Below are 22,241 nucleotides of genomic sequence, written 5' to 3'. Positions count from 1 at the left end.
ATTGCTAGTTATCTCTTTTTCTCAGAATTTTGAGATATAAACTTAGAATTGTGGTAATTTCCAGTTTATATCTCACAATTCTGAGAAAAAGTCAGAATTGCGAGATATAAACTCACAATTGTGAGGAAAAAAGCCAGAATTGCAAGTTTATATCTTGCAATTATGACTTTTTTCTTTGAATGTTAAGATAAATTCACAATTGCGAGTTATAAAGTCTGAATTGTGAGATAAAAAGTCACAATATAAAGTAAAAATTCATTTTTTTTTTTTTTTCAAATAAGTGGCAGAAAGAAAGCTTCCATAGTTTTTGTTTTTGCATATAAACAGACTTACGTTAAATGTTTGTGTCTTATGTCTGGGAGAGCCAATGTGGCTGACTTTGATTCTGCTGACATCACTGGATGCATCACTGGCCCCTGAATCATCCAAGCTGTATCTTGTGATGTGCTGCTGCGCCTGACAGGTGATACCTGTTTCAGTATTAGTCTCAGGTTCATTCTTAATTTGAGGTGCTTGGTTAATAAATGGAAAAGTATTCTCACTGCTATCTATCATTTGGGGTTCAGTGTCTTTGCTGGGCATCTGGTCATGGTAAATGTCCATACATGGTGATAAAGGTGCTGATTCGTTGCACTCAGGGATTTGTACTTCATTCTCCTCCTGTTGTGTATAAACTTCTAGCTTCATATGCATCTCTGTATCCTTTAAGTCATGTTCAGATCTCCATGCCTCTGAAAATGCCTGTGTATATTTCTGAGCTTGAGTCTCAGAGGAGCAGGGCTGCATTTCTACAATGAATAAACAAAATAAATAAACATACTTTAGTTCTTAAAGATCATAAACAGGGGAATTATGCCATGTGTATAGTATATATGCCAAGAGTAAATTGGTAAAAATAATACGTGAATAACAAAGAACAATGCATAATACAAAATTCCAAATTAGTGACTTTACTGGCACAATCTTAACAACTCAATATGCTAATATTAATAATATATAATATTTAAATGATCATGGCTGATTTAAAGGGCTGTGGTAAACGAATTAATGACTCGTTCTAACTATCGAGATTTAGAGTTCATAAAACCATAACATGAAAGAAATAAGTATCAGAATCATATTTAAGGTGAATTGACTAACCAGAGTCCATCTGAATTCCTGCCTGCTGCAGTCTCTTCCTGAGCAGCTCAATTTCCTGTCTGGAGCGACAAATCTCATCATTATACTCTGAAAATATGTCTTCCACAGCCTTGAATATCTCCTGCGCAGCTACAGTTAATCTCTCTGTCAGAAAAACGCTTAAAATTTGCAGTTTAGACATTGTACGTTGATAAAATGTCACTAAAGTATCTGTCAAGCTTTTATTTCCACATTCCTAACAGTCTACCGTTTTGTTTGCGTTCGTTCTGCTGAGCTCGATGATAGTCAGCGCCACCTGTCGGTCTGGATGAGCGCTGAGTATATAAAAACCTGAGCTGCGTTCCTGCGTCCGACATGCTCCTCCAGCCCTAGTCAAACACACTAGAACCAGCTAATCAGTGTCTTCTGGATTATTAGAAGGGCTACAGGGAATTGAGTTTTATCAGGGTTGGAGCAAAACTCTGAAGTACAGTGGCCCTCCAGGACAGAGTTTGTCCATCCCTGGCTTAGGCAACTGACTTGTTGCCTCGCTGCCCTATCAGGCAATGACTTTGCAGGCAGCGTTTGCGCACGAAGGTACCCTGACGAAACCGACTTCTGAGGTAGCAAAACGATTTCATAATTTACAACGAAATAAAGAGAGTTTTGGTGATAACTAAATGATAGTACAATAGCAATTTCTTGCTAGAAATAACATCAAAAGTGGAAAAAGTTGGTCAAAAATGTACATCTTTTTTTTTTTAGCTTACAGAATGGAATGCACAGTATTGTGGAATATCAAAGGCAGCAAAGGATAGGCCTACATCTATGCTGCCTTAAAAAATAGATTAGATGAAGGTATCTCAGGAGACAAGAACATTCAGAACATCAAAAATGTGCCTTGATGCCTTCCTACCTTCCTTGCAGCTTTTGGACAGCCCTGGTTTTTCTTGTCCTTACAAAAATATAACTTTATATTTAAAAATAAATTCATTATTTGACAGTGGTTAATGACATATTGCCACTGTTTAATTTTAGTATTTTATTACAGTTTTGTAATATTCAAGAGATTCTTGAAGGAAACAAGTTTAAACACTAGAACAGTGTTTTTCCTCAAATGACTGTTCATCTGTGTTAAAAAGCCCTTTGGTCAATTACAAACTATAAATCAAAATCCTTAGAAAACAGTGGACATCTCCATCCCTCCCTCTAAGTTTGATTCAAGAGTTCAAGAATTGAGGAATATATGCTGCATAATCTCTCACCCCTCAACAAATCAATTTATCAATTTACATCCTTTCACCTTCAAAATAACACACCACATCCTTCTTCTCACTGCCATGAGGATCACTTTCTGTTGCCATGGAAACATAAATGTAAATCTTAGAAGAAAAGGTTCTGAACCTTAGGGGGTTCTGTCAGACACTTCATATATAGTGTCTTCATGGTTCCCATTATGAACCCATTTTTTGAAAACATTTTCCATGAAATAAATAGTTTGAAAGAGCGCGAGTATAAACACGAGGCAGTGAAAGCGAACTAGTGCATAGATGAGTTTATCCATGGGCGTCATGCACTTATTTCTGAGGGGACACCACTTGGGGGGTGGTTCAGGTTGTCTTGTTTAGACAGCCTGAAACAAAAAAAACCAAGCCATATTTAAGAAATTTTGTCTGTATTTAAAAGTAAATGCAAACTTAGTTTAGAGCTGATAAGGGAGTGTGACATTTAAGCATTATTAACAATCTACATGTATAACAGGCAAAGGATTTGTGCCGTCAAGCTAGTGCACACTTCATTTAACTAGAATAAGTTAACTCAAATCAGCACAGATGACACTAAAGAATCAATTCATGTTCCTCTCTCAAAAATCTGCAAAAGGGTAATTAAACGTAGCATTAAATTCAACGTGAGTAACTACTGAGGCAGTCAGTATATACTTGTTCTGAAATGTCATTCATGGGAAGTCAGTTCTCCATATTGGAATTATGCTTGATATCAACTAACATGCATTCTTCTTTATTGTCTTGTATTTCTCATTAATGTTTTTAAACTCCTCTTCATCAACAGAGATTGGATGGTGTCCAATCAAGTTTACAGGTCCATGAAATATGTGGACTGGATCTAATAGTTCAACATCAGGAGTCTTGGGCCAGGAAAACAAATTGCTGACTCCGCACTGCTCCAGAAACTTCATCTGGACTCCTCCATCAGTTGGTGGTTGAAGAACTCTACCCAAGCACCACTTGGGTGGACAGGTGTACAGCACAGCATAATCCCTGAGATCTTCTATCTGCAAATCCTGAAATTATACAATCATAAATACTGCTTTACTAAGTTCCATCATTTTTTAATCCCAGGCACATTTCCAATAAAATTCTCAAGTTCCCAGCCGATTGTCTTCCATAGATAAAACAGCACAATTAAAAGTGATGCCTGGCCCCGCTTTCATAAAGCTTACTTCATGTTAAATTATCTAAGATGCCAATGGTAACAACAGTCCATTAATGGCCTCAGCTTTGTCTACTCAACTTTAAGTCAGCTTTATGAAACCATGGCCCTGGTATATAGAGGTAGTACTGATAACTGAATAATAAAGTAAAAATCAAAGGATTTTTTTACCCACCCTGCACTTCAATAGGCCTTTCATTACTTGTTTAATTATTTGTTTCCTCTCCTTTATCTTCTTGAGACAAATTCATTACCAAGTTATCAGTTGGAAGTTCTGAAAGGGAATGAAATCAAATTAGATTAATAGTGGTACTGAGTGTAAAGGGACCTTTTTTAAAGTCTGACTTCAAGTTAAAATTGCTACTGCGGCTATATCTTAGTCTTAAATAAGTATAGAATTTCAAGACAGTAATATAGTAACAAATAGTGACTTTAACCTGAAGTCAGATCTTTTATAACTACAATGAAACAAAAGGTAAGTGTCAAGAACACATTATATGTTCAAAGTTGGAGCTATTATGAAATGGAGCCCTTACCTGGGTTAGTAAGTTTCATCCAGAGATCTTCTGTTTGTTCACCAGGAAGTTGGTCATCTTCACTTGTAGCAGAAGGTAAGGTGTTCTCCTCTTCATGCTGGTATAAATCAACTATTTCAGCATCTATGTTCAAGGTACGTCGTTGCCAGGGAAGGACATATTTTGAGTTAGAACACTGGTTTCCATCATCAACATTCATACAGCCATCACAGAAGCATGAATACACGCGAGTATCCAGGACCCCAGGAGAAACACACCGTACAGAATGGAGAAAACGAGTTCCAGCAAGGGCAGACTTCACTTGTGTTATAAAACGGTCACGCTGAATTTCACCTTGTTTAACCAGGTAAAATGTACAGAGTTGCCCATCACAGCCATCTTTTGTCAAATTTAGACTGCAGAAATTATACAACTCCTCTGCATTGTTAATAGTGATCCTACATGACAGGACAGCACATCGAACAGATGATTTTACAACCCCAGAGACACCATCACTGAGCCCCTTGCCATGGCGGGATCCAAAGTAACATCTTTCAACAGACAAACCATGAGAAGCCTTGGAGTTGCTAATATCAGCAAATGGCACCTTTGACTTGTATTGTGCGCCACAGCCATCTGTGAATTCAACTACGTGCTCTAACTTCAGTCCTCGCTTTTCTTTTAGGTGCTTTATAGCCAGAGTTTCGAAGTGGTGAACAGCATTGGCATCATGGTTGAGGTCATCCGAAACAAAAACCAAGGCTTCCTGGACCGTGTGATTGTGACCCTCTGTGGGACACTTGTAGTAACAAACAATTGGGTGAACGGTTATCTGCTGTGTGCATTTCTGCATTTCGTTATGGGATATGCACGAGTAATTTTCAGCAAAATCCATGACGAGTAGCGACCAAGTATTGGGCAACTTTTCCCGGATAAGGGAAAACTGGTCGTTCTGCCAGTTGGCTGTAAAGAGATGTTTAGCCAAAAAGTCTGTTTCGCCCAATAACTCATCAAACATTGTCTTGAATGTGCCACACTTAGTTGATTGAACCTTCTTGGTCTTTTGTCTACCATCATGGTTGAAAGCCTTACTCTCCCACTTTTGCCAGGACACTTCTTGTTTGCCATACGAATCTAGTACCGCTTTGAACTTTTCCTTGAGAAGCGATACACCACAGTCGGAGCAGGCTCTGTTAATACACTTTAGATTATGGTACTTGCTGTTGCCACTTTTGGGACATAGAGAAAAATTGATAAGTTCATATTTGTTTTTGATCTTGAGTTTCATACACTTGTCATTGTTAGTAGCAGTGAGAATTCTGTTCAGGCTCTGAAGCTTCAGTAAAACTCCAGTACAATATTCACAGAGACAATGGTTTATGTCTGTCCGACGCTGAAGAAGAACACATGAAGGTCGAAGCCATGAGAAAACAGCAAAGGACACAAAATTCTTTTCTGGATTTTCCAGCTTCCAAAGTTCATAGGCTTTCTGAAGAGAGATCTCCATGAGGAATGTTTGTTGTTGTTTCTTTACAGTCCTCATGTAAGGAAGTTCTCGTGCTACCTTAGGATTACGATAGAAAGCAGTTATATTGTTCACAACATCCATGCAAGTGGCATCAGGCTTGCGTTTTTTACGTAAACCTTCATTGGATGAGGAATTTGATAATTTGGTAAGATATGCTGGACGAAGGTTAAAGCGCCTTGATACAATATGTTGCCTTCTGTACTTTTTGGCAACCATCAAACTAGTGACAATCAGGCGCCTCTTCTCCAAGGATGCAGTATCCTTCTTCTTCTTTAGAGCTTCAATCATGGATCGAAGTTTTTCTTGAGATGGGTCATCAAAATCTATTCGTCGACGAGCTGTTTTCAGACCTCTAGCTTTCAAAGCTGCTTGTTTACGAGGAATACAGTGATGGATGAAGTCCATTACCATGTCCGCAAACTTTTCTGCATCAGCCGGAATTTTTTTGGACATCCGTGACACTACCACCTGTTTTGCTGATTCAGTTCTAAAGCCTGTAGATGTACTTGGAGAGCCAACATTTGTTTGTGGAGTGATAGTTCGCTTTTTTGTCTTTTTTTGTCTTCTTTTTTCCCTCTTTCGGGACGCATCTCTTTCACGAATTTGTCTTTTCTTCTGTTCTCCCATCCTCTCCCTCTCCTCTCTTTTCTTTATCCTATCATACTCTCGTTTCTTCATCCGCTCGTTTCTTGTTAAGACTTTTCTTATTTTCTTAGGTGGGAGAGGCTCTTCTTCAGCTTTACACTCTTTTTCTTCTGTTCTTCTACACTGTAACTTCTTTTTGGCTCTGAATCTTCTCTGTCGCTCACGATTATTTTCCTTATCAATTTCTATGGCAGCAGCAGTCCTCTTTCTTCTGTACTCCTTTGCTCTTGCAGCTTCCAAAGCTTTGAACTCAGCATATTTTACAGGGTCTTTTTTCAGACGATCCCTCCAGGCCTGACTGTTTCTCGCATTGTTGGCTTTACACTTGTCAGATAGTGACACTTCATCCTGACAGACATACGGTTGACTTTTCTTACTGTTACGCTCAGAGTTACGGTGCTGGATTCTCGAAGACATTCTGAAATGAAAATTTTTACACCATTTCATTGATTTATTCAAACATTTCCATCGGTGGAGGACGTTTTTTAAAAGGGAATATATAAAATATAATAAATAGAATATAGTTATATTTTATTCTATTTTATATAAATACATCAGCATATGAGAGTCAAATTGGACAACTACAGGGACTCATTTCAAGATCACTCATTTAACAGTGAACCTATTGCCAAAATAATGAAAAAAAGTCAGTCAAGAATAGAAAATTATTTAAAAAAAAATATTCAAATTAGGATTGTCAGAATCAGAATGCGTAGTTCATGCATAAAAAATGTCCGTCAAAGTATAACGTACAATTTCCTGTTTCTGTCAGGAACCAACACGTTGAACGATGTTCACTAACCCAGCAAAGTTTTTCAATTGGATTGGCATTTATTCTCTTTAGCATGAAGTGTTATGTATTTCACTCAATTCCCTGATCATTCCGATTCAATTCCAGTGAGTGAAAAACAAATTTATACTCATGTGTGTTATGTATTAGGTACGTTATTGTCTCTGACAGACAGCATGTTGAAGCCGTTCAGGTCGGCATTTTCTCCCTCTTCTCGGAAAGCAATGAGCTAGTCAAAACATCCAAGAGTGTTTGTTTTCCAGGAAATCTGTGTACTACTTGGACTTGTGCTTCTTGTAAATACTACTGTGTACTGTGCATGTTATTTTTTGACAGACATTGATGTTGTGATATTCAAATGATAATGATTTGAAAACAGATACATCGTCGTAAGGTAATATTTTTTTAGTTCTAATATTCTAACTGACAGCCAGCCTAAGTTTTTGAAGGACGTGATCACCCGTGTGAGGGGTAAACTATGTTTGATTTTTGGCTAAATATAAAACGTGCTGGAGACATTATAAATGCTTTTTGCGTGATACTTATTTTACGGAATTAAGTTTATTTCGTGGCTTAAAAAAATAACATGTTACTCAGAGACTGACATGTTTGGCTTGTCAAAAATGTTACATTCAGCATTTTGATGCACAAAGTTGTTTTTATTGTCTCTTATAACAAAAATCTTTCATTTAAACCCTTGAAAAATGCAGATCCTGTTGTAAATAATAGTGAAAAATCACTTTTTAAAACTGTTGTTCCATTATTAACCCTTAGCAGATTTTGACTCATGTGCAACAGTAAAGAGAGTCACCATTGAATTAAGCAACTAACAGTAGTTACAGTACAGCAACATTTAAGTTATAGTAAACTTGACTATGGTGTGGTTTGACCAGGATATGTTCTGATAAACACATATCAAAAAGAATCAAAACCCTTCGGCAGCCACTTAAGTTTTATTTGAAAATAAAATATTTCATTTTTGGAGACACTGATAAAATTAGCAATTAACATTTAAGTAATAGTAAAACGACCATATATGATATATTCTGATGTGTATGTGAGAATCACCCAGGATGAGCACAAATCAAAAGCATCAAAATCCTTTGCCAGCCAATTCATTTTTAATACAATATTTAATTTTTGGAGACTGTTTTACTGTTTTTAGTATAACATTGACTGTAGCAAGCTTAAAAAAAAAAGTCATATTTAAGAAATTTGTTTGTATTTACGTACAACTTAGTTTAGAACTGACATGGGAGTGTCACATTTGAGCATTATTAGCAAATTACATGTATGACAGGCAAAGGATTTCTGCCGTCAAGCTAGTGCACACTTTATGTTGACTTCAAGTCAACTCAAATCAGCTCAGTTGAAACACTAAAGAATCAAAAAGTACCTTTCTTTTATCTGAGCCAGCTCCATCCTATGCTGCGTCAACATCTCTTGATTTCTGAGGGGCAGCTGTAAAACAACGACATCCATCAGCTCACATTTATGGATAAAAGTCTTACAATTCAATAAAAAAAAAAAATAGTCCTTTACATTTCTATAGAAGCTTGTTTAAGCCACGGAATTAAAAATAAAAAAAGGTAATTGCAACTTTTTATCACAAATTTCTGACTTTTTCTTCTCACAAATGTGAGTTTTTTTCCGAACTGTGAGATTGCAAGTTAAAAACTCGGAATTGTGAGATATAAACTCAGAATTAGCAAGTTAAAAACTCAGAATTGTGAGATATAAACTTAGAATCGCAAGATAAATGTCAGAATTAAGAGTTTATGTCTCCTAAATCTGACTTTTTTGTCACAATTTCCAGTTTATATCTCACAAGTCAATTCTGGCTTTTTTCTTCAAATTGTAAGATAATGTCGCAATTGCAAGTTATAAAGTCTGCATTGCTAGATTTTAACTTGCAATTCTGAGAAAAAAAGTTAGAATTATGAGATTAAAACTTTAAATAGCGAGAAAAAGTGAGATAGTGAAAAGTGAGATTGCGAGATAAAAAGTCACAATTACCTTTTATATATATTTTTTTAATCAGTGGCAGAAACAACCTTCCATCGTTTTTTTTTTTTTTTTTTTGTATATACACAGACTTACGTTAAATGTTTGTGTCTTATGTCTAGGAGAGCCAATGTGGCTGACTTTGATTCTGCTGACATCGCTGGCCGCTGAATCATTCAAGCTGTATCTTGTGATGTGCTGCTGCGCCTGACAGGTGATACCTGTTTCAGTATTAGTCTCAGGTTCAATCTTAATTTGAGGTGCTTGGTTAATAAATGGAAAAGTATTCTCACTGCTATCTATCATTTGGGGTTCAGTGTCTTTGCTGGGCATCTGGTCATGGTAAATGTCCATACATGGTGATAAAGGTGCTGATTCGTTGCACACAGGGATTTGTACTTCATTCTCCTCCTGGTGTGTATAAACTTCTAGCTTTACATGCTTTTCTGTATCCTTCAAGTCATGTTCAGATCTCCATGCCTCTGAAAATGCCTGTGTATATTTCTGAGCTTGAGTCTCAGAGGAGCAGGGCTGCATTTCTACAATTATAAAAAATAAACATACTTTAGATCTTAAAGATCTTAAACGGGGGAATTATGTCATGTGTACAGTACATACGCCAATAGTAAATTGGTAAAAAATAATACGTGAATAACAAAGAACAATGCATAATACAAAATTCCAAATTAGTGACTTTACTGGCACAATCTTAACATCTCAATATGCTAATATTAATAATGTATAATATTTAAAGGATCATGGCTGATTTAAAGGGCTGTGGTAAACGAATTGAAGACTCTAGCGAAATTTCGTGTTCATAAAATCCATAACATGAAAGAAATAAGTATCAGAATCAGATTTAAGGTGAACTGACTAACCAGAATCCATCTGAATTCCTGCCTGCTGCAGTCTCTTCTTGAGCAACTCAATCTCCTGTCTGGAGCGACAAATCTCATCATCATACTCTGAAAATATGTCTTCCACAGCCTTGAATATCTCCTGCGCAGCTAAAGTTAATCTCTCTGTCAGAACAATGCTTAAAATTTGCAGTTTAGACATTGTACGTTAATAAAATGTCACTTTAAAAGTCTCTAGCCAGCTCTTATTTCCACATCCATAACATTCTGGTTGCGTTCATCCTGCTGAGCTCGATGATAATCAGCGCCACCTGCCGGTCTGGATGAGTGATGAGTATACTTGATTTTTCTTACAAAAAAAAAAAATGTAATTTTATATTTAAAAATAAATTCATTATTTGACTGCTGCTAATCCCAAATTGCCTGTTTAATATTAGTATTTTATTACAGCTTTGTAATGAAATATGATCAGCCTATAAAAGTGAAAATATCTGACTGTAGAATGTTAAATATTCCAGAGATTCTTAAAACAAGTTTAAATGACATTGTTTTTCCTCAAATGACTGTTCATCTGTGTTTAAAAAAAAAAGCCCTTTGGTCTATTACAAACTATAAATCTCCCTCCCTCTAATTTTGATTCAAGAGTTCAAGATTTGAGAAAAAATACGCTGCATAATCTCTCTCCCCTCGGCAAATCAATTAATCAATTCACATCCTTTCACCTTCTAAATAACACCTCACATCTTTCTCACATCCTTCTTTCTCATTCTCCCTGCTGAGATCACTTTCTGTTACCATGGAAACATGAATGTAACTCTTAGAAGAAAAGGTTCTACAGTATTCTATTTAACATCATTTAGCAACTTGTGTTCACCACAGACCTTATTTCAGGCTTTTAACCAAAATCCCATTCAAAAAACCCATTAACTTTGGGACGATGGGACTCATTTACAGGTTTTGGCCTAAAAAAATACGTCATCTCTGCAGCATTCTGTTGAGTCAAGAACCCTAGGGTTCTATATAGAACCCCCATTGAACCTTTTTTCTAAGGGTGTTTAATTAACATTTATTGTATTTGTACTTTGAAAAAGTAACCTAAACACATTAACTTAAGAAACAGCTTTACAAATCATCAACATCAAATATTAGAAACCACCTCAAATGCTTTAAAATATTGACACTGAACTTAAATAACAAGAATTTATGCAATGTCCGAGGAGAATAATTGTATAATTACATGCGGTCAAACGCACATGGGCCTTTGGAGTGTGTGTGCGGTTGAGAGCAGATTTACAGTGCTGTGAAGAATAAGTCATTGTTTGACAGGGCCAGCTGTCAGCTCCACTCTTCCTCACGACAGGCCTTGCCTGGCCACCTGCCTACTATTCTCCAACTATGGTCACAAACTCTCTCCTCAGACCACCTCAGATTAGTGCCAAAACACATTACTTTATTGCTAATTGCCATTTCAGTAAAAAGTAACCAGTTGCTCTTCTCAAAGAACCAAATATTATGCAGATTTGTACGATTGTACATAAAACACCTTATATGTAGCAAATCAGTCATCTATTTTAGATGAATTGCAGAATATATTCTATTGTTTGGGGTCAGTACGATTTTTTTTTTTTTTTTTTAAGAAATTAATCATTTTATTCAGCAAGGATGTAATTGATCAAAAGTCACCGTATAGACATATGCAAAATATAACATAAGATTTCTATTTCAAATAAACCTTGTTCTTTTGTATTTTCTATTAATCAAATAATCCTGAAATGTCACGGATGTGCATCATAGTTTCCACAAGAATATTAAACTGCTCAACTGTTTCGACATTGATAATAATAAGAAATGTTTCATGAGCACCAAATCAGCACATTAGAATGATTTCTGAAGGATCATGTGACACTGAAGACTGGAGTAATGATGCTGAAAATTCAGCTTTGCCATTACATTTTATGATATATTTAAATAGAAAACAGTTATTATAAATTGTAGTAATATTTAATTTTTTTTACTGTATTTTTGATCAAATAAACGCAGCCTTGGTGACCATAAGAGACTCAAAAACATTACAAAAATACAAATTAAACCTGAAGAAATGTAACAATATGTGTGACCTAGGAAAATGCAAAAGTACAGTAAGTAAAAAGAAAAATAATACTTATATATTTAAAAAATATTTAATCTATAGATGAGCCATTTATTTATATAGCGCACTTCATACATACACTACCGGTCAAAAGTTTGGAAACATTACTATTTTTAATGTTTTTGATTGAAGTCTCTTATGCTCATTAAGACTGCATTTATTTCATAATAAATACAGAAAAAACAATAATATTGTGAAATATTATTACAGTTTAAAAATTATGGTTTTCTATTTTAATATACTTTAAAATATAATTTATTTCTGTGATCAAAGCTGAATTGTCAGCATCATTACTCCAGTCTTCAGTGTCACATGATCCTTCAGAAATCATTGTAATATTCTGATTTATTATCAGTGTTGGAAACAGTTGTGCTGCTTAAAATTATTTATAACCTGTGATACTTTTTCAGGATTCTTTGATGAATAAAAAGTTAAAAAATATCAGCATTTATTTAAAATAGAAATCTTTTGTAACAATATACACTACCGTTCAAAAGTTTGGGGTCAGTATTTTTTTCTTTCTTTTTTTTGAAAGAAATTAATACTTTTATTCAGCACGGATGTGTTCAGTTGATAAAAAGTGATAGTAAAGATTTATATTGTTAGAAAAGATTTATATTTTGAATAAATGCTGTTCTTTTTACCCTTTTATTCATCAATGAATCCTGAAAAAAGTATCACAGGTTCCAAAAAAATATTAAGCAACACATCTGTTTTCAACATTAATAATAACTGAGTATCAAATCATCATATTACAATGTTTTCTGAAGGATCATGTGACACTGAAGACTGGAGTAATGATGCTGAAAATTCAGCTTTGATCACAGAAATAAATTATATTTTAAAGTATATTAAAATAGAAAACCATAATTTTAAATTGTAATAATATTTCACAATTTCTGTATTTATTATGAAATAAATGCAGCCTTAATGAGCATAAGAGACTTCATTCAAAAACATTAAAAATAGTAATGTTTCCAAACTTTTGACCAGTAGTGTAATGGATGAATAAATAAAAACATAAAATCATCTACGTATTTTAATCTATCAGACAGCATTACACAAATTTACTAAAATAGCTTAGAATGAATCTTAAAAAAATTCACTGGTTTTTAATCATGTGTTGCATCAGCATTGCAAATCAGTCAGAACTTGGTATTTAAAACACTGAAAAAAACAATGACACATCAGATGCCACTGCGCTGGCATGAACATGCCACAGACATGTCAGCACAACTACAACATAACTGTCATTCTGTGTCATCCCAACGCCCCTCAAAAACACTCTGCAACATGCCACTGTAACGGGCGACTCCAAAAACCCAGTTCTGTCATAAACAAGCTTTATCCTTTCAAACAGAGTGTAGGAAGTTTGTGTTGTGTTTATGTAGGAAGCTGCCTTGACTGGAACCTGTCTTTGTTTATCAAGTCATTGAAGTCAGGGATATGCCTGGTATCTATGTCACTTTCCTAGATTTGCATTCCAGTGACTGGGATGTTTACACTATTCCGTTTATGTCTCTTCAAGTAAGAGTAACCGTATCTGCATCATGGGCATTCTCACCCCGTCTTCAATGTTGTCTAACTATTTGGTCGCTCCAGAAACCGAAGCGCTAAATTTGTGCTCTCGATGACATGGGAGAAGGTCACTGGAGCCCAGAGTCAGATATAAACAGTGAGGGACGAGCAGAGAAGCTTGTAGGCCATATTTTTACTCTCCGATAAAGCCTGGGATGGGGCTCAGCTTTCTTTAACGTCCCAACTGGAATCCAGACATGGAAGACAAACAAAATTAGGACCATTGCCGGCATAGTTTCCGCAGAGAACATTTGAATGTGGTCCCATCCCTGCCCCACCTTTTCAAATGGATGTCATATAATCATCACAAATGTTTGAATCGAAAAGCGTTGTGATTTCCATGCATTCATCTATGGAATGATCGCCGTTAACTGCTGAGAATGAAAAATATGCATGTCTTTGAAATCTATATTTCGAATTCCAAAGACTAATATTAGGCCCACAAACTGCATTTAAAGGATGCTATTCTGAGAAGCATTCCTGGATGTTCATGGCATTGAGGCATCATTGTAGGTCTGTGGGTGACAATCAAATGGAATTCAACTGGAACACACACCCTGTTATGTGGAAAAAGAACAGAATAGATATCCAATCTTGATCTTGACTGACGCAATTCATAGGGAGGTCATAGTGATCCATTTTTAGCAGTAATAGGCGTACATGAAAATGCAGAGGTGCGTTTTTCCATGAAGTCTCTTGAAGGGCAATCTAGCATATTATGAGGTTTAATGGGTTTGTCAGCTGTTCTATGATGCTCTTGTCAAGAGGTGTTTCCACCAGCTTCCCACATGAACAGCCGCCATGATGTTGCACTTAGAAAGTGATGTGTCGTTAACGGCTTGTCTGGTCTATTTAAATGACCCATGAGAGGATGCAGTCGCACTGCCACTGTTTAAGAAGTTGATTAATAGTTTGCCTCGTGAGGTTGGAACTGTTGTAGAATGCATGCTAATTGGGCACATATGGAAATAACCTATCCCTGAATGAGCTGAAAGCAAGGATAACACTTCTGATGTTTTAAAGAGTAAAAGGAATTAGACTCTAGTTCAGGGGTGGTTTCTTCATTAGGGAAATAGGGCGACGCACCACCAAAGTGAGAAAGGGACGGATTTTTTTCAACCACAGTGTTACGCTAGCTGTCACTGATAGGCTGTTTTGTTCTGCCTCTGGATATAGACCTTATTTACCAGAGAAACAAGCGCGCCACCATCTTTAGAATACTGTCTTTGAACTTCCGTTTTTACGGTAGCTCTGTATATTTCCATGGCATCGCTGTTGAAGAATAATTAGCTGGTGAAGTGGATTTACCTGTTGTAGAGTTAATGAAAGTTATCATGAGCATTGTTATGTTTAAAGCAGATGTCTTAACAAATGACTGGGAAGATTTTAAAATGAGCAGTTCTTTCATAAATACATAAGACCGCTGTGGAAATACAAGCCGGAAGTCAAAAAACAATGAGCGCAGCGCTGAAAAGGGGCGGGGCTACATAAGGTCTATAGGCTATAGTCCAATCAGCGTCAATCACGTTCTGTGGAGTACCGCCTCTTGGGTTCCGGGAGGGCTAGCATTAGCACGCTTTCTTCATCATACGTAACCTTAACTTGTGCAGCGATTGGTGGAAACGTTTCTATTTATAATCTTTAAGCTAAAGTGACATCCAATAATTTCCTCAGTGCATAACTTACATTTCACAGACATTTTCTCCATCTGTAAATGTTAGAAAGTCGAGAAAATATTTCCATTTAGCTGTCCAGGAGACAGGAGTGGAAGCACAAACTTCCGTGAACGAGCGCCGCCGTGCGCATGCGCGCCAAACAGACGGAGCGCAATAATTCTGACTAAAATATACATTTAGCTAAAATATTTGTTGTTGATTATTTGTTTTTGTTTGCGAACATAAATGTGCCATATGTAGAATTTCGAACCTACACCTAAGTGTATTTTTATGATAGCAGTAACTGTAAAGGTATTATTGTAGGGTAATCATAATAGACTAAAAATTACTATGTGCTTTTTTTATTTTCAGTTTTAGTTAGTGAATGTAACTTATGCTTTAAAAAGCATTATTTTGTGTTTAGATTGTAGTGTCAGAGTGTTAGAATGTAGGCCCTTTTTTGCGCATATAACATACATGGTTACATTCATGTTTGTTTTCATAGCCTTCAATACGAACATTGTTTGTAGGAAAATATTGGGCAGGATATGAAATTCAAAAAATATTTAATGAAATACAGATTTTATATCGCCTAGCCCTATGGCATGCTTTAAATACTGAATTTTCCATGTTTTAGATAAGCAGTAGTGATACATTGCATCACATTATTTAACAATTAGCCCATTCTGCATCTCTAATTCTTTTTTTTCCTTTTTCTTTTTTCTTTCATGTGACACTGATGATTGGAGTAATGATGCTGAATTTTTTTTTTTTTTTTTTAAATGGTAAAAATACTTCGTTAGCGTTGAGAATTGAGTCGAATCTGAAGGGGAGTCAACCCAACTGAAAGGCCAGACAGAAGACTCAAAAGAATTTTACTCAGTAGGATTTTGATTCATCTCAGTGAATTTTTTGATTCGGTTTACCAAAAACATGGGTTAGATCATTACACCAGTAAATAGCAGCAAGAGACTGTCTGAGTATTATGAGCTAGTCTTTCAACAGGGGTTATGCGCAACAAACTTCCGTATTCTGTAAAACAGGTTGCATCGCATCCTGTTCAGGTCTTTTATATGTGCTTTGTTAAATATAAAGCCATTTTACTCAAGATACCTTCAAAGGAGTGAGCAAAGATGAGCATAACAGATTTCCATTGTATATGCAGATTGATATCTAAAAGTTTTTTAGTTTTCTTCTTCTCTCTAATATTTAGATAGTTAAATCAAATAAAACGGCAACAATAAAAAGAACTAGCTGATTAAAGGAATAGTTCACCCAAAAATGAAAATTCTGTCATCATTTACTCCCCCTCAACTTGTTCCAAACCTGTATACATTTCTTTGTTCTGCTGTACACAAAGGAAGATATTAGGAAGAATGTTTGTAACAAAGCAGATCTCGTCCCTCCATTGACTACCATAGAAGGAAAAAAAATACTATGGTAGTCAATGGGGCCCGAGATCTGCTTGGTTACAAATATTATTCCAAATATCTTCCTTTGTGTACAGAAGAACAAAGAAATTTATACAGGTTTGGAACAATTGAGGGTGAGTAAATGAGTAAATGCCGTTAACACTGACAAGCGGATGCAATGAGACCTGTTTAATTTTCATGTGACATTTGGCCCAAAGCCTACAGACTGGTTCAAAAAACAGTGTGTTAACACAAATAACACACAACAAAATATGGATTTTAAAAGAATGGTGCGACTTGTCTTTGAAAAGGTGTATCGAGGCAATGAAAGGGGTGACCACAAGGTTATTTTCATTTAAAGTCCCACTGAAGTGCCTTGAAACACGCAGCATTATTTAATGCTTTGACATAATTTCCACTAAAACAGGAAAGCTGAAATATAGCATTCTGTGTAGAATTCAAATAGGTCTGATACATAATTGCACATGATCTGCTCTGTGCTAACGTGTCTCTGGACCGGAGCAGACCATGTGCACGCTGTGACGGTTCGAGTGACACTAACTTCATTCGTCCCAATGGAAAGCATATTTACACTGTCTGAATCGTTTCCTATCCCCTATATAGTGCCATTCATCATATAGAAAATCATAATTGTGTGAACAAGTGACTAGGGATGCACCGATACCATTTTTTAAGGACCGAGTACGAGTACCGATACTTTTTTTCTAGTACTCGCCGATACCGATGCCAATGCCTATATATTTATTAATTTCTCTCTCTTTTTTTTTTTTTTTTTGATGTTGCACAACACAGTGAGACTAATGAAGGACAGCTTCTTCATTATTACTCTAATGAAAAAAGTAATAATTTTTATGTGCTTGTCACAAACTTAAAGAACAAAAATTTCAGTGTCCAATAACCTTCAAAGGGCATAATTACCAATATATATAATTGTTGTTATATAAAAAGAAATTTACAAACAAATTACAAACAATACAACAAATACTATAGAGATACAAATTAAACAAAATTGTTTTTCAGATACAGTAGGTTTATTTACCATGTATACATTTATTTAACATCTTTTGTTTTTTTAACATTGATGACAAATATAGGCTACGGTCCCTTTAAGACCGAATCCATGGATACTGACACATATCCTGTTTTCACCCAAATGTTTACGTCCACTTAAGCCATAACCGACTGTATTTACGTGAGATACTCCACACCATGGACATTTTGACAACTATGTGTGCATTTGACCATTCAGACGCAGGGAGAACGGATCGCGCGCAAGAAAGAGAGAGCGCTTCTGGTCTGTGTTATTCAGCGCGATTCCGCGTATCCCGCCTTCACTAATCGATAACGAATTGTGATTGAAAGCATGCAGTTCGCAATGTGTGTTGTCATCATTAATTTTGAAGTATTTCCACACCTCTGAGGCTGACATTGTTTCTGCTGCTGCCGCCGGTGTCTCTGTGCACAGAAAATTCTGTCAGTTACATCACGTGAGATACAAGTACACGAGTTTGGTATCGGTATTGGTGCATCCCTACAGGTGACCGATTTCACGCTTCGGCGTCTATTTTGTGTAGGGGGCGGGACGCTTCAGATTCTAGAGAGCATGATTGGACAGAAGTTCAGAATGATGTCATCATAATCGCTGATCCATATTGGCGGAGGTGAGAGACTGTAAATTTTGAATGCTTACTGTATATCTTCTAAATAGGAATTTTGTCATTGGTTTGGAGCACACTAGCTTATAGATAACCTTAAGGCTAACATATTCATAGCCTAAAAAGTCTAATTTCAAAATTACTATTATTTTTACACATATTTGTACATTCTCTCAGAGACCCCAAACATCATAACAGTACAGTCGATCACAACAGAATATGAAGGTTAAATTGGACCGTCTCTCTCTTCCTAAAACACGAGGTGTTTTTAAAAAAGACTGAATCCACCAAATCGTTTTTATGCGGTATTCTTCTTTCCGCTCTAACAGTGAGGCAAATTTGTTTGTGGTCTCTTGGAGAGAGGCATTTACTAACAGTGAGTAGCGTGCCACTGAGGGGTGAGGCAGTCATGGTGCTCAGAGAGCCAGGGTCATTCCTGTGACTTAACATGACACCACTTGCACTAAGACACCGACAGCTGCACACGCACATGCTTTCCATTCTGTTTGTTGTAGAGGATTATAACCTGATAAAAGAGACCAGTGACTATCGTATTGTAAGGCCCTGTCCACTACTGTTTCCTTCTGACCGAGGGCCCTAAAGACAGTAAAAACACAGGTACCGGTCAGTGCTATTTTAGTATTATTTATACACTATTATAGTGTTTATTCATATTTTAAATGAGCCTTTTTAATTTTAGTTTAAGTTTTAATATGTGCTTTTGTCATTTTTAGTTTTTTTATTTTATTTCTATTTCCATCTTAGTTTAAGTAATTTCAACATACTTCTTTTATTTCAGTTTGTTGTCCTTCTGTAACATAAATGCTATTTGCTTTGATATTTTGTTATCTAATGCAATCACAGTCATACATTTTTAAGTATATCTTAAGTGTCCAAACACTTTTTGGGGCCGCTGCATTTGATAAGGCATGCTTAGAAGTCATAACAGAGGTGTTTGAAAAGAGAGAGAGTCCCTGACAAAAGACTTGAACCTGTTGCTAGGCCTGCTCAACGCTGCATGCGGTCCAGAGGATCCAAGCATCTGTTCCAGTCGCTACTCTCTCTCCTAAAAGCAATAACAGAGCTCATAATATCTTTCTAGGGTTTGAGAGCCAAATATGAGTGAAGAGTGAGCATTCCATGGCTAATGCAGCCACGTTCTGGGCATTTCTTCACAAGAAGCCAATTCCCCCTTTCTCCTCCTCCCTTTCTGCCAGCTGTCCTGCAATGTGCTGCTGCTTGTCAGTGAAGAGAAGTGGCGCACTGTTTTCAGTGACAGGGCAGCACACCATGTCGCCTTACACCTAAGACCCACTCAAATAGACTGATATCATCTGTCTGGTTGAGGATCTACTCAATCCCCCATGATAAACCTGTGTTTCTAGCGTGCTTGCTGGTAGTCAGGGACACTTGAACTTGAAACGGTTCATTGTGACTTTAAGTAGGTAAAGTCATATTACGAAAGTAATTGATTGCATGGTGATTGTTACCTTGTTTAAGAGTTTTAAAACTTAGATATTGTGAATAAAATGGCAATTAATCAGCCAATTCACAGAGACACAAAAGCAGCACAGGTAGCTGCACAGACCCAAATAATAATAATACAAATATGTTACAAAATAGTTATAATGCTGTTTATGAAGTGTTTAAAAACTGTTGTTAGTCTGCGCCGATAGCCTCGTGGGCAGCACTGACATATAGCGCTGTTGCGCACCCGAGTTCGAGTCCTGGCTCGTGAATCTTTCCTGAACCCATCCCTCTCTCTCTCTTCCACTTTGCTTCCTGTCTGCATACTCATAATAACAGGCAAAAATGCCAAAAACAAAAAATCATATTTTTTTCCCCCTGTAGTGTCATTTTTGGTCAATTGTATTAAATCCAATGAGGGTCAGTTTGATGCTGGCCATGATCATAACTGCATTTTTAACCTAATATAAAGGTTAAAGGGATAGTTCACCCAAAAATGGAAACTCTGTTATCATTTACTCCCCCTCAAGTTGTTCCAAAACCTGTATAAATTTATTTGTTCTGCTGTACACAAAGGAAGATATTTGGAAGAATGTTTGTAACCAAGCAGATCTCGCCCACCATTGACTATCATTGTATATTCTTTTCCTAGTCAATGGGGGGTGAGATCTGCTTGGTTACAAACATTCTTCCAAATATCTTCCTTTGTGTAGAGCAGAACAAAGAAATTTATACAGATTTGGAACAACTTGAGGGGGAGGTGATGACAGAATTTTCATTTTTGGGTGAACTATCCCTTTAATCTAGATTGACATTTTCTGCAATATGCGAGATTCTTGCACGTGCAAAATTTGCTTTCACAATGCTAAGATATTGCATGTGGTTGCCAAATATTGTCCACAAGCTGGCAAAAAGATTACTTTTAATGATAAGGAAAGGTTAGTTTAGGTTGTGAAATGTCATGTGGTGCGACTAACCGAAAATGTAATGACATTTATGAAGCATTAGTTATGATTATTGGGGGGAAAAAAATATCTTGAAAAATGCATTTATAAAATTATGTTTGAAAATAATGATTAAGATCATGTATTCAAGGTGTAAAAAAAAAAAAAAAAAAAAAAAAAATACTGGATAGTTACCCCACATATTTAGAGTCATTACATTGAAACTTTCTTAATAATTATTTGATAATTGTGATTGTGTTGTTTTTTAAAACCATATAATGCCAGTGTGAACACCTTTCGAACAAGACAACTGTTTTATCACTGGTAACCTGACCTCTTTACTAAAATGCTGAGAAAGTGCTTTCCTCTTCAGGAAGAGTTCCTGGGTGGTGTGTGTGTGTGTGTGTGTGATCCTGGTAAACCCTTCGTTGTGTGGATGAAATCACATTTTTTGGTCCCCATGATGAAAACGGCTTATAAATCATACTAAATTGTTTTTTGAAAATGTAAAAATGCAAAAAGTTTTCTGTGAGGGTTGTGTTTAGGGGTATGGTTAGGGGATAGAATATATTTGTACAGTATAAAAAACATTGTCTGTGAAAAGACAATAAAACATGACACGTGTGTGTGTGTGTGGATGTGTGGAGCTGTCACCCTGCCATCCTCCGTTTCTGCTGACAGTAGGACTGAGAGAAGGTCCGGGGTGAATGACTCCAACACACTGCTCCCCTGCAGCCTGGACAGCCACAGAGGCCCCATTGTGCTCCTCAACCATCAGTGATCATCCATCACATTTTAACCTGACAGCCAACTGCACAGCCTCCTAATCCTGCCAAGGATGGAGGCTTGGGTTACCATGACGAGAGAGAGAGCACCACGGGGTTTCCCGTTTCGGACCTGTGCTGGACAAGAAGGTACCTTTAAGTTCTGAAACAGGTCTCCGCTTCACAGTCACCAGTATTTGAGGGACTCTTTCACCAGTGACATTGTAGAAGTGTTCCACATACTGTCACTCAGGGAAAATATCATAGTGAAAAATCCCCTTCACCATGTACTACATGAACCTTGAATAGCTGTGGTGTGTCAGTAACCATAAATAAGCCTGTGGATTCATTAGGGAACATAGCGGAAGCTCTTCCGAATTAGCATGTGAGCTGTGAGCCCAGACAAGCCCATTAGGGATTTCCAACGTCCGGAGAGCCTACCTCACTTTTGGGGGTCAGGGACAAAGAAGGTCTACCAATGACAGACATTACAGGTAAACGTATAGACACAGTAGCTACCACAAAGATTTCAAGAGAAACATGCAGCAAAAATAAATAAACAAATAAATAAAGTGTTAATAGGTGAAAAGATTGTGAACATAATCATTTTAAATATTAAAAATATCAATGTATTTATTAATTATATTTTATTCTATATTAAAATAATATTTATTATTGTTATTAACA

General features: G+C 36.4%; 1 protein-coding gene across 13 annotated transcripts in view; it reads right to left on the bottom strand.

Annotated features, from left to right (window-relative positions):
• The window catches only part of si:ch211-86h15.1 (uncharacterized protein LOC558435 homolog), a 30,291-nt gene extending 8,122 nt beyond the window's left edge, over positions 1-22,169 (bottom strand). For 3 of the 13 annotated variants that reach the window (XR_007932655.1, XM_051912844.1, XM_051912850.1), the window contains exons 1-2: positions 1,141-1,446; positions 334-788 (exon numbers count right to left, since the gene is read on the bottom strand). Coding sequence is in view for 12 of the 13 variants with exons in the window: in XM_051912844.1 (XP_051768804.1) it covers positions 334-788; positions 1,141-1,321 (636 nt within the window). In the remaining variant the exon portion in view is untranslated. Of the gene's footprint in view, positions 1-333; positions 789-1,140; positions 1,447-2,777; positions 3,425-3,749; positions 3,845-4,106; positions 6,677-8,444; positions 8,510-9,148; positions 9,592-9,930; positions 10,845-21,444 lie in introns of those variants that run through there. The other 10 variants (XM_051912843.1, XM_051912841.1, XM_051912840.1 and 7 more) reach the window with 10 other exon arrangements.
• Between the last annotated feature and the right edge of the window lie 72 nt (positions 22,170-22,241).

This window comes from Ctenopharyngodon idella, chromosome 11 (assembly GCF_019924925.1).
Source record: "Ctenopharyngodon idella isolate HZGC_01 chromosome 11, HZGC01, whole genome shotgun sequence".
Taxonomy (NCBI): domain Eukaryota; kingdom Metazoa; phylum Chordata; class Actinopteri; order Cypriniformes; family Xenocyprididae; genus Ctenopharyngodon; species Ctenopharyngodon idella.
This window is presented reverse-complemented; position numbering and strand designations above follow the sequence as displayed.